This window comes from Sparus aurata, chromosome 8, assembly GCF_900880675.1.
Source record: "Sparus aurata chromosome 8, fSpaAur1.1, whole genome shotgun sequence".
NCBI classification, from domain to species: Eukaryota; Metazoa; Chordata; class Actinopteri; order Spariformes; family Sparidae; genus Sparus; species Sparus aurata.
In genome coordinates, this window is record NC_044194.1 from 36,751,825 (window position 1) to 36,764,435 (window position 12,611).

At 40.2% G+C, this 12,611-nt stretch overlaps 1 protein-coding gene across 2 annotated transcripts; it reads left to right on the forward strand.

The window, feature by feature from the left end:
* Positions 1-493: 493 nt before the first annotated feature.
* gal (galanin/GMAP prepropeptide) lies at positions 494-9,429 on the forward strand. Of its 2 annotated transcripts, XM_030424922.1 has the most exons (7): positions 494-607; positions 756-836; positions 2,475-2,529; positions 4,206-4,277; positions 6,973-7,059; positions 7,735-7,806; positions 9,013-9,429. In XM_030424922.1, exons 2-7 carry the CDS (start codon positions 756-758, stop codon positions 9,072-9,074), a joined length of 429 nt encoding a protein of 142 aa, XP_030280782.1. In that variant the 5' UTR covers positions 494-607; the 3' UTR covers positions 9,075-9,429. The 2 variants fall into 2 exon arrangements, with proteins under 2 accessions (XP_030280782.1, XP_030280783.1); XM_030424923.1 differs by lacking the exon at positions 4,206-4,277.
* Positions 9,430-12,611: the final 3,182 nt, after the last annotated feature.

Below are 12,611 nucleotides of genomic sequence, written 5' to 3' on the forward strand. Positions count from 1 at the left end.
CGACTTTACTTTATTTTGCCACATGTCACAGGTCAGCACACAGATTTATTACACGACTGTAGATTTTGACTACACTATTTTTATCTGCTGAACATAATAAACTTGTATCTGAGTATCCACTTACATTTGCAAAGCATTAACAAATAAATATGTTATGAAATGAATATAAAACAAGGAATCAAGGCAATCATAAAAAACCACAAGCCATAAAATCGGTGATGTTCATGGAGAGGAACATGTTCGCCTGACCGTTTGCTCTTCAGACACGTGTGGAGCTCCTCAGATAAGCTTGTTAAAATCGCATATCAGATTAGCAGAGACGTATTTTTTCCCTTTTTAAATTCAATCCCATGTCTCCGAGGGCGACAAAGAAAAATCTGATGATGGCATTATATGGTATTATTGAATTCCATTATGCGATGTGTTCGTGACCTGCCCATCCTGTCGGTAGGAGGGGGCTGCTGACGCGCTGGCATCAGCGGGGTCGGGCTGGATCACATAAAAGGTGGATGGAGTGTTCGTTCCATCCGAACCGCTGCAGCAGACACCGAGCAACTACTACAGCGAACTTCAGAGTGGAACAGACGGCGGGACAAGCGTTTCAAAGGTAAATACTTCGTTCTCGTCTTTGGGAAAGTTAATTTATGTCCAACTTAATGTAGGCTCTGCTCATGACAAGTCCTCCTGAACCTTTGCTGATGATCTGAGTGCTCCCGCTTGTTCTGTGGTTGTGGACCCTCTCTGTCCTCTCTCAGATGCAGAGTTCTTTCGGGTTTTTCTGCGCGTCGCTCATCTTCTGCGCAACTTTCTCTGAGACCGTCGGGTTGGTCATTGCGGTAAGCTGTTGGAGATTCAACGCAGATTTCTTCTGTTATTGTTTCAACGACATTGCATTGCATTTCCAAGAGATTCATTATAGCAACAACAAAATACAATTAGGCGATATACAAACAATGTAAAAGTGTCAAATAGGCGAGAAGGAACATGTAAACCTAAATGTAGATGATCAAATAGCAATAAGAAATAATATAAACGTATGATATTTACAATTTCTAATTACACATTTAAAAGGAGAGAAAATTACTGTATGTAATGAGGCAAATGACATTATAGGTTACCAATTCAATGTGCTGTAGTTGTAATGTAAAATGCATTGTATGGTAATAACAACAGATGTGTGGAAGTGCAGTGAACAAAAGCTATTATGTGCTTGATATACCCACACCATTTATTTTATTAAGGCTTATTAGTACAAAGATATCAAAACAATCTACAACAAACAAAAAATACAATGAAAACAGTTTAAACATGAATATCTTTGTCTTGTCTTTGCATATGTCATATGGGTATGTAATATGGGAGGTGAGTTGATATAACAGACAAACTGAGCAAATGGCTGTTGGGTTTGTGCACCTGTGGATGTTAGTTGGGGGATGTCTGATGATGCCCCAGGAGTTCTTCAAAAGTACAGCATGATGATGGTGGTTAGACTATATAAATAAATACATTAACAAGTGGTAGTTCATTTATTGACTTCACTAATTCTTAGAGCCCAATCAGTATATCGGTTGGCCGATATTAAAAGATATGTTGTCTAATATGTGCTAACATGAAAACATTGTTTTTGGAGATAATAATGCAAAAAAAGATACCTTTGAAAATCTGAGATCATTGCCCAAAACATATGTATTTCAGCAGACATACAGCTATAGAAATGTACTTAATTTAGGTATTAGCATTGGCCCCAAAAATTGAGTATAGGTTAGGCTCTATTAATTATAATTATAATTATATATATATATATATATAGATAGATATATATACACATATATATAATATCATATTATGATATATCTGTATATCCATATCTATATCTATATATAACTATATAACTAAAAGAAATCAAAGGATATAGCCAACAAAGCCGGATCAGATCAGAATCAAATAGAGCAGTACCATAACTAAACATAGGAAAAAAAGACAGGTAAAAGATGTGGTTCTTGACCAAAGAGGATGCAAGAGTGAAAATGTGTGTTTTCAACAACAGTGCTTCTTTAAGTTACTCATAGAATCAGACAGTCTGTTATGCAGGAGTTGTGTGGTCCGTAGTTTTGGGGTGTAGGCACTAAAGGCTGCTTCAGCAAGGGTTTTATCTTTTTAGTCCTTGTAGCTGTTAATAGTCAATGGCAAGTCTGATGATTGTACCGGCTGAACTGAGTGCAGTATAGACATAATGATTACTATAATAAAAATGAAAAAAACTTTAAATTGATCCTTTAGGATTCAGGATGATATAGGATAATTAATTCAATTGGGTAGCATATTTCATATTTCAAGGATTTTAGACACACTTGATCAAGGAAAAGACATTCCAGGAGTACTTTTTTGAAAAACAATCAATATTGAACAGTAAACCCTTGTGTCTTGTTTCATGATCTGATCATCGTGTGTGTTTGTGTGTGTGGATTCTGCAGGCCAAGGAGAAACGTGGCTGGACCCTAAACAGTGCTGGCTACCTGTTAGGTCCCCGTAAGTATTAACTGAACACACACATATCACTCTGCAGCATTCTGCCTCTACGTGCTCAGACAGCATCTGGTTTGTCTTGCTGGGCTCTTCAAGTTCTTCAAACACAAAGACATCAAAAGACTAAAGTCCAGGCCATGCTCAAGTGTCAGTAGCTGACATATTAACACCTATGTCCAAATACTCCCTACCAAAGCCTGAGCCAGGAGTGAGGCGCTCTCCCGTAAAACATAAAAAGAATCAAATATACAGGGCTTGGAAGGCTATATGTCTGTGTTTGATGATGGGCAGCATTTTAAGGCAATTCAAGTGGGGAATGTTTACTCATAGTCATAGCAGATTACACAGGAAAGGTGACAGGAAGCATGTAAAGTCTGCACATATTTGCACAACAGACCCCTTTGCAACATTTTAACTTGTCATACCATGACGAGCACAGGGGGAATTTAAAACATTGATGATGACTGAATTCCATTTAGGTTGACACTTAATAGAATTAAGCCATTGTTAATGTTATTATTTCAGACTGTGCTTTTCATGCTTTGACAAGTCAAAAGTCTGCTATAACAAATGTTGACAGATAACAGTGAATATAAACTGCAAAATGTCTGTTAAAGCTCAGAATTATGTGTCTAAATATGATAAACATATACCGTCACTTTAAACAAATGAATAATGTTCACTGACAGACATACTGCCGCTTGTGCCAGATATTGATATTTTTATTGAAACATGCAGGGGCTCATAACAGATTCCACTGCTTATTTGACTTACCACAGTCCCCACTTCATGACTCCTGGTGTGTAAAACCTAATTAACACACACTATAAAGATTTTAATAAGGTAGAATTGTATCTTCCTTTAAACTCCAGAACTGTTCTGCTCTCTGGCAGTTCAGCCTTTTACCAGTTTACATCTATTTGATGAAATGGAAAAGTTTGAAGTTTCATAACTGCACCTTTAATAGGAACGTACTATAAGACTCCAAGCACTTTTTGTGCATTGTTTAATTTCTGTGAATGTAGTGTAAACAATACATTTGTCCTGCCTTTTGCCTTTTTAGGGGTATTTTTTCTTCTTCAGTTACACAAACATCACGATACAACATTGATGAATTTCTTGCAGTGTATTGCTAAAATGTATGTATTGTGATAGCATCATTGTGATAGCACCGAACTGTAATTTACTCTGTGATTCACAACCATTGTTTTGATATTTAAATATTGATAGTGCAGCTTTAACCAAAAGTGGGAGATGGATAGGACAACCAGCACCTGAGCAGCTGAAGCATACATTCCTAATAGTTTATTGACAAATAATGACCTTGAATCTAGAACATGATGAAAAAATCGTACATGCAGTAATCAAGCTTTGACTATACTTGGCTTTCATATGGATCCCAGAGCTCATCTTCTGTCAATCAATGCTGTTCTGTCTCTCTTTAGGCCTATCCACTGTCTCCATTATCTAATTTGGTATAATTTAAAGATTGCCTCATTACCTTTGGAGGACACATTAAGTGAACACTGGGTAGCCAGATGTGTGTGTGTGTGTGTGTGTGTGTGTGTGTGTGTGTGTGTGCGTGCGTGCGTGCGTGCGTGCATGTGCGAGTGTGGGTGTGTGTGTGCGTGTGCGTGAAGCCCAGGTAAAGGTTGCTCCTGCCTCATCCTGTGTTTCAGGTCGTATTGATCACCTAATTCAGATAAAGGATTCACCCAGTGCCAGAGGCAGAGACGAGCTGGTCACTCAATGTAAGATAGAAACATACGGCCGCTGCAGGGCCTTGGTGCCAGACAAGGAATTGCTCTGTCCAAACATCCCGCCTCTTAGCTGCTTCTGTCACTCATCAAGGGGGGACATCTGTCCTCCTGCTGCTGTCTGCGCTTAAGCATCCAAACATTGCATTTCTCTCTGTGCTTGAAGCAACAAGAGGAAAGGTGTGGCCCAGTGGATTACACTGTGTATACGTATTATTGTCAGAATAGGAGAAACAGGAAAGCTTCCAACTACTCAGTGCTAGCAGCGGATACTAGCACTGTAGTTCGTTTTGCCAAGTAGTAGTATCAAATGAACACACAAAAGCATTTGTCTGTTGAGATTTTTTGGTGTGTGTATTTTTTTATATTAATGTGCTTATTAAAATAGCAGTAAGGCTGACAAGAACTGACATGAAATTGATTATAATTGATATAAGGAGATTTACTTTTCAGAGAAGTAGATTGTCAAACACATATTGTAATTTTATGTTATATTTTTTAACACTCTTCATGATATATTACACAATAATTTGGATTAACACATGGTGTTTAACATTGCAGGATATTCACTGTTAAATGTAAGACCTAAATACATGGAGACAAGGGGAGAGTGTATACTTGAAAGACAAAACCATTAAATACACTATTTCCCACTCTAATGCCATGTGTTTTAAATTGGATTTTTAAACTTGCAGTTCAATAAACAAACAAAGACTGCAGGGGTTTCTCGCTCAAGTACTACTCTAGCTGAAGAAGAAGACCCTGAGAGGTGTCAAAGAGTTCTAGTCACTTAACACCTCTCCTCTATAATCTAACGTCATGACCACTCCAGAGAATCAAGTTGTGCCCTTAAAAGATAAAGACATACCTGTTAAAAGCTGGTGAGTAATGCTGCAACATAATAACAACTTACTGACTGATAAAGTAGATAATGTCAGTAGTTTTACACGTTTTATTTACTTAAGTCATCAAAAGACTACCTCAAGAAATTCTATCTATAGCCCTGACTGTTTCCCAATCCAGAATTATTGTTACAGTACAGAGTGATGCATTGTTTTTCAGGCCATGTAAAATCACCTCAGTGTTGTTTTAAAAAAAAAAAAAAAACGCAGCCTGATCTCCTTGCTAGTTCTGTACACAAGGCAAACATATCACTCGTGACAGGCACAAACTGGGGCTCGTAGTAGATGAGACACTATGGTTATAGAAGTGGTAGAAGTCCAGACCCAAACCATTCCCTTACCCATGTCATTAAGACCCAAACCAAATGTAATGAGAAATTAGATTAAATATCAAGTTTTAAGGGAGGCCTGTCTCTTCCCCACTTCCTGCCAACACATGACGTCAGCTAGCCATTCCTAAATTTAAGAATGAAATGGCCCAATTTGAAACTCGAAAATCTTTTGTAGGCCACCCAAAATTTGAATCACAACTCTGATCAATAACACCCTTAATTTCCCTTAATAGTTGAGGAATAACACCTGATTTAACTCCCTTGTTTTTATCAGTTATGATAACTTAAGGAAAATATTTGATCATAAATACGTTATGGAAACTTTACATTTAATCTCACGGCCCACCTGCAGCACCTTCAAGGCCCACACATTGGGATTCACTGATGTAAAAAACTTAAAAAGGAACAGTTCCTATTAAAGATATTTGAAATAATCCCATTGCAATAAAGCCAACTGTGCTCTGGTGTGACTCTGCTGGACACACAAAATGACTGCAGGCAAATTTTCCTGCTACTGGACATTTCTTTTAAAAAAGGCACAATATATTCAGTATTCAATATGTATGTAAAAACTGTCATTGGTTAACAGATTTGTTTTACCCAGTGTGTTCTGGTTTGTTACACAGCAGTGCCACCGTGAACCACTTAAACTGATTAAAACACAGTGTTTCAAACTGTTGAGGATAATTTAAACTCTGTCAAAGATGTGTCTCTTTAATCTGTAGGCTCATGAAAACCCAATGCCACTCTTTAAGCACATAGACTCTATTAGAATACACTGATGGCTAATGATGCATCCAACACCATGGCTAAACAAATTATTTTGCTTTTCCATATTTTATTATAATTTATTCTTTCATCATTATTACTCTAACGCATTTCCTTGTGTGTTAAATCTGCAGTCCATCCTACTTTAACTGTGCACTTTTTATTTCTTCTGTTGTTCAAATCTCTGTTTTACTGCAATTCAATGAGCCAAGCCTTGCAGGTGGTCCGTAAAAGTTTGGAAATTAACCCAACCCTTACAAAGCAAATACCATGCTGAAATAACCAAGTGTACAACAATGTGATTTAGCTCCTCTTACAAAATTAGGTAGGTCTGGCCTGTGAGTATTGTGTATGTATGTGTGCCTAATGTATGATGCTTCTGATGGTGGGATATTTAGGAAATGTGTGTATTTTCGGTTGTTTATCAATTTAGCACACAACAGTCCAAGCTTAGTCATTTCAGACCATTTCAGGTGATATTTTCAGTTCATGCAAAACACAAAAAGAATCTTTTACAAGTGAAAAAAGGAAAACTTAAAAAAATGTTTTTGAAAATTAAACTTGACTGCAGTGTAACTACAGTGTATAAAATTGAGCTTAGGGCTGTAACTAGTGGAATCAAATGTTCAGGATACCCATCTGCTGTTTGTATGACTGTATCCATTGTGATCACTCCTTATTGTCCAGATGGAATAGATGGACACAGGACACTAGGAGACAAGCCGGGTCTTGCTGGCAAGAGGGACATGGGCCAAGAGGAGGACTTCAGAACAGGTCTGTCTGTCTGTCAAATCAAGAAAGTGCTACACAGTAAGCTCTAATTCCCTTTTTACAGTCTTAGGATAAGTCTTTTTGAATCTTATCCTGAGGTCGGTGGAACCGAAGCACCATCCCAAAGCTTCACTATTTAATGATTCAAGAATCCCCCATCTCTCTCCAGAAGTTACGTATTGTTGCTTCAAGTCAGAAGAATTCTTGTTTATAATTTCTGAAAATGAGTCTGAAAATGAAAGATAGGAAGTTCAAATAACTTGAAAAGTATATATATGTTTTAATTCATTGATTAAAAATTAGTTGCTACCAATAAATTCCTGCAAGATGTTTTACAGTCCAAATACCATAACATCACTCCAAAAACCCTTCCAAGGACCATGTGACCCTCCAGCAACCTTTGCAATAGCTATTGCAAGACATTTTCAGAATCCTTCATGTTTAATTCTACTTGGTTCAGAGGACTTTTCCAGAACACGGACTACCTTTATATCATGCATTGTTTGGTTCATTTGACATTTGTGATGCTGAAGAAGCTTAAAAGGATTCCTTCTATCGAGATCTTGGTATCTGGAGTTATTCATTTCCCCACGTTGTCACCAGTGCTCCCGGCAAACTGGGTGTAATGCAAGACTTGATGACATGATAACAGGCAAAACTTTGTTTGTTTTTCCACAGGTGCCCTAAGAATCGCAGATGGAGACATCATCCACACTGTCATTGACTTTCTGTCTTACCTCAAACTTAAAGGTTTGCTTATGATTTTGGTTTTAACTAACTTGAAAGCAATGTTGCGGTACTTATTCGGAAAATAAGTATTTCACCTACTTGTTACTATCCTCAAAAAAAAATTAATACATCACTTTAATTTAACAGCAACATCACCTGAGATTCACTAACACATAATCACCTAGTGCATATGCAAAAAAAGAAGGATAGAACCATTTGATGCACAGCGGTTGCCTCCTTTAGCGCAGCGTGAGCCAGAAGGCTAATGTTGTGCTCGCAAGATCCAAAGTCAATAACATTGCGTATGGTCGACAAACAGTAAATGTAATTTCACAGCATGTTAAATAACAAGACTTGCTAGCTAACCAGCCATGCAACTGTCCACATATGAATACAAATGTTTGCAAACAAATGAGTGGCCAGCTGCAGCCTGTAGTAGTGAATTGAACAGTGAATGGGATGAGGAGGGATCTGCGGATACCAGTATGTTCAGTAGCAGGCTGTAGTGGGGAGTAAACGCACGTGTTCATGTTTGAGTTTACAGTAAACTACACAAATCAACCAGGGTTTACTCACCTTTTAATGAGTTATCCATGACTCATTATGGACAATTTTGCCAGCAGACACTTGATAATAATTAACCACAGCCCTGAGTGTAGTCTACCTCTAGGAGCTTGTGTGTTACAAACGCTACCCTGTGATGTTCAGAGGATGGTAGATGGAAGGATGTTTTGGGTTGTAAATACAATAAATATATTTTTAAAATGTTGTTTATTTCAAATGTCAGTGTGTCTGCAGCCAGTTGATGGCAATGCCACTCATTTCAGACATAGGCTATAGTGAATTTATTTAGAACGGAAGAGTTTCACGGGAACTACTTGAGGACATTTAGTGGTGTCTGCATATCAAAGGTTAATGGACACCCTCCAGCCAATCAGAATCGAGTATTCACCCAGGCCATGGTATAACATTAATTGTAGTGTTTTCTCAGAATACAATAGCACATTAATATCTGATCATATGCCATCCACAGGCCTGCCATTAGCAGGACAAAAGGACTCAGCATCTAATGAATCACAATTTTCTCATATATAAATTATATCTAGAAGATAATGGTGGGTTTGCAAGTAAAGAATTGACTTGATAATTGGTGACAAAGTGACAAACTGCTTCTCCGATGCATATTGTGTGTCTACAGTAAAGTTTTCTGTTTGTGTGTGGTTACAGAGATTGGAGCCTTGGACAGCCTGCCTTCCTCTGTGACGTCAGATGAATTGGCCAATCCCTAATGCCGTTGTCTCTTAGCAGTTCACCTCCTTCTACCCAAGTCTGTGTTTGTGCTGTCTGGGCCACCATTGCCCAAAATGTCACTTCTTGAACATGCATTCACACTCTGACTGTAATTTGTCCTGGCACCAAAGATCTGGCTCCGTCCTAACAGATGACAGAGACTGATTGTCCCCAATACAAATTTCCAATCTTTTGTCTTTTGTAAATAAAACCTGAAAATTAGATGGAGAATCTAAGTGGATGCAGGTAATTGGGACGTCCATTCAGAATCCAACACTGTATTACCATCTTAATATACTATCATCTCATTTAAGAGAATGGAGTGAATAAACAGAAAATTGAAATGGCACTGGACTTACTGGACAGCTTGAATTAATTTATTTCCATCAGTCACAATCACAACATTTATCACCTAGATTTCTAATTCAACTGAGTAAAAGAAGATGAAAAAAATAATAAAAAGGAATACTGTGAAAATTTGCCTTTATGAATTTATCATGTAAAATAGAACCAACAGAATCCCATCTGTTCCAGATGATCTTTGCTTCACCATTAATGGAGAACAGTCCTGTATATACTACATTTGTTTGGAAAATTGATAAATAAGTACTTATATTTCTAAATTAACTCTAATTAAATGTTTTGTTCTGGGTTTGAATCGCGGGGTGGAAGTGGGGGGAACTCTCGCTGATTATACATGCCTCTCCGCTGTGGGAAGCGGCTATTCCTGCTTTATGGTTAGACTCAATAAAGTAAATGCATCTCTTTTAGCCGCCAGTAGATGAAACAAGTTGAATCACGATATTATCTTTTCTTTAAAAAAGACATTACATATCCTCCCAGGTGAACGAAGCACTGAGTGAATCAAACTCTCAGATGTTAAAGATGATAACTGGGCCTCAATCTTTAAATCACACAATAAAGCCAGCTTGGCAGTTTTCTCTCCACCATGGTCGAGTTTAAATTTCGCTAGCTATCACAAGTGTACATCTATTTTTTTCCTTTGCCAAAAAATGCACAGTCATGGAGCGATTGCAAAGCCAACTTTGGTTGATGACAACTAAAGTTGGTCTTATGGGAATGTTGCTGCGCCCATAATAAGTTGTTCCAATGAGCATACATTTAACTGAATTTTGCAATATTAGAGGTTTTCAAACAAGCCGCCATGCTGATCAGGGGCCTCATTTATAAACGTTGAGTACGCACAAAAGAAGGCGTACGCCACTCTCTACGCACACCGTGGGATTTATAAAAAGAGAACTTGACGGGAAAATGTGCGGCCCTCCATGCAAACTCTGACCCATGCGTATGCACATAACTGGGGTAAGGAGAAACTGCGCCACTGATGGCAGAAGAAAGAAACGGGAGAAACTGTGTGAAACTGACACTCATCGTGTAAAATAAATAGTAATATTACCTCTCATATATGAACAGTTTATTTGCAAGAAATGTTTTAAAAAACTATTTCTACAATGAATAAACAAACAAACTCCCTGGAGTGCACATGGGAAACATATGATTTAGGACAAAAGTAAGACAACAGTAGAGCAAATTACGTTTACACTGATATGAATGCAGTTTAATATATTAATATCCTATATCATATAGACCATTTCGTTTCATCTCCGTTTTCAATGCATAACGCATAAAACACTTTGTAACTGTGTTTTGTTGCCATACAAATAAAGACTTTAATTATCTTATATTGTTAGTCTGAAGGACTGTTAGCCAATCAGGGTAATTCTCACACATGTAGCAGATATTACCTAATAGATGGGTATATAAAGGCATGTATTCACTATGCGTTATGGCGCACAATGGCTGCTTTGGCACTGTTGGAGGATGTGGCAAACGGAAGGATACGGAGGGAGCGGAACTTCGGAGACCAGCAAGATCTACTGGCCAACAGTGATGAGTGGCTGATGAGCCGTTTCCGACTCCTATGAGCTGTCCTCTTGGATCTTTGTGCGGTATTGGGCCCGGCATCGGAGAGGAGCAGCTGCAGAAACCACGCTGTGCCAGTTCCGCTTCAAGTGCTCACAACACTCGGGTTTCTGGCAACCGGCACATTCCAGAGGGAATTGGCTGACAGGTCAGGGATATCCCAGCCAACCATCAGACGTGTTGGGAGGTATAATTGGTTTGTCGCAGCAGTACATAAAGTTTCCTTATACGGTGGGTGAACAGGAAAATAAAAAAGCGCAATTTGCAGCAATGTCCGGTTTCCCGAATGTAATCGGTGCCATTGACTGCACTCATGTTGCTATAAAAGCACAGAGTGAGAATGAATTTGCTTTCATTAATCGTAAGCATTTTCATTAACAACGAGGAAGTGTACGTCGCCCGGATTGGGACGTATTCACCCAATCTGGGCGTCACCGGGGCCCCACCCTGGAGCCAGGCCTTGGGTTGGGGCTCACAGCGAGTGCCTGGTGGCTGGATCTTTGCCCACAGGACCCAGCCGGGCGCAGCCTGAACAAGTGACGTGGGCCCGCCCTCCAGTAGGCTCGCCACCTGCGGAAGGGGCCGGTGTTGTGTGATTTGGGTGGCGGTCGTGGGTGGGGCCCCATTGGCCCAATCCCCAGATGGTGACTCTGGCCATGGGGACATGGAATGTCACCTCGCTGAGGGGGAAAGAGCCTGAGCTAGTGCGGGAAGTTGAGCGGTACCGGCTAGAGATAGCTGGGCTCACCTCCACGCACAGTCTGGGCTCTGGAACCCAACTCCTTGAGAGAGGCTGGACTCTCTCCTATTCTGGAGTTGCCCGCGGTTAGAGGCGGCGAGCTGGTGTGGGCTTGCTTATAGCTCCCCAGCTCAGCCGCCATGTGTTGGAGTTTACCCCAGTGAACGAGAGGGTCGCTTCCCTGCGCCTTCGGGTCGGGGATAGGACTCTTACTGTTGTCTCGGCTTATGGGCCGAACAGCAGTGCAGAGTACCCGGCCTTCTTGGAGTCCCTGGGAGGGGTACTGGAGAGTGCTCCAACCGGGGACTCCGTCGTTCTACTGGGACTTCAACGCCCAGGTGGGCAGCGACAGTGTTACCTGGAGGGGTGTGATTGGGAGGAACGGTCTCCCAGATCTGAACCCGAGTGGTGTTTTGTTACTGCAATTCTGTGCTAGTCACAGTTTGTCCATAACGAACACCATGTTCAAGCATAAGGGTGTCCATATGTGCACGTGGCACCAGGACACCCTAGGCCGGAGGTCAATGATTGACTTTGTGGTCGTGTCATCTGACCTCCCGCCGTATGTCTTGGACACTTGGGTGAAGAGAGGGGCTGAGCTGTCAACTGATCACCACCTGGTGGTGAGTTGGATCCGCTGGCAGGGGAGGAAGCTGGACAGACTTGGCAGACCCAAACGTATTGTGAGGGTACGTCTGGGAACGTCTGGCCGAACCCTCTGTCAGGGAGATCTTTAACTCCCACCTCCGGGAGAGCTTTGACTAGATCCCGAGGGAGGCTGGGGACATTGAGTCTGAATGGACCACGTTCTCCACTTCCATTGTTGACGCGGCTGTCCGGAGCTGTGGCCGTA

Bases quoted from the DNA above. Each gene is read 5' to 3' on its own strand.
- gal (XM_030424922.1), top strand. From the start codon at position 756: ATGCAGAGTTCTTTCGGGTTTTTCTGCGCGTCGCTCATCTTCTGCGCA. The intron at 2,530-4,205 runs GTAAGTATTAAC...CCTGTGTTTCAG, and splicing joins TGGCTACCTGTTAGGTCCCC to GTCGTATTGATCACCTAATT. The intron at 4,278-6,972 runs GTAAGATAGAAA...CTTATTGTCCAG, and splicing joins AGACGAGCTGGTCACTCAAT to ATGGAATAGATGGACACAGG.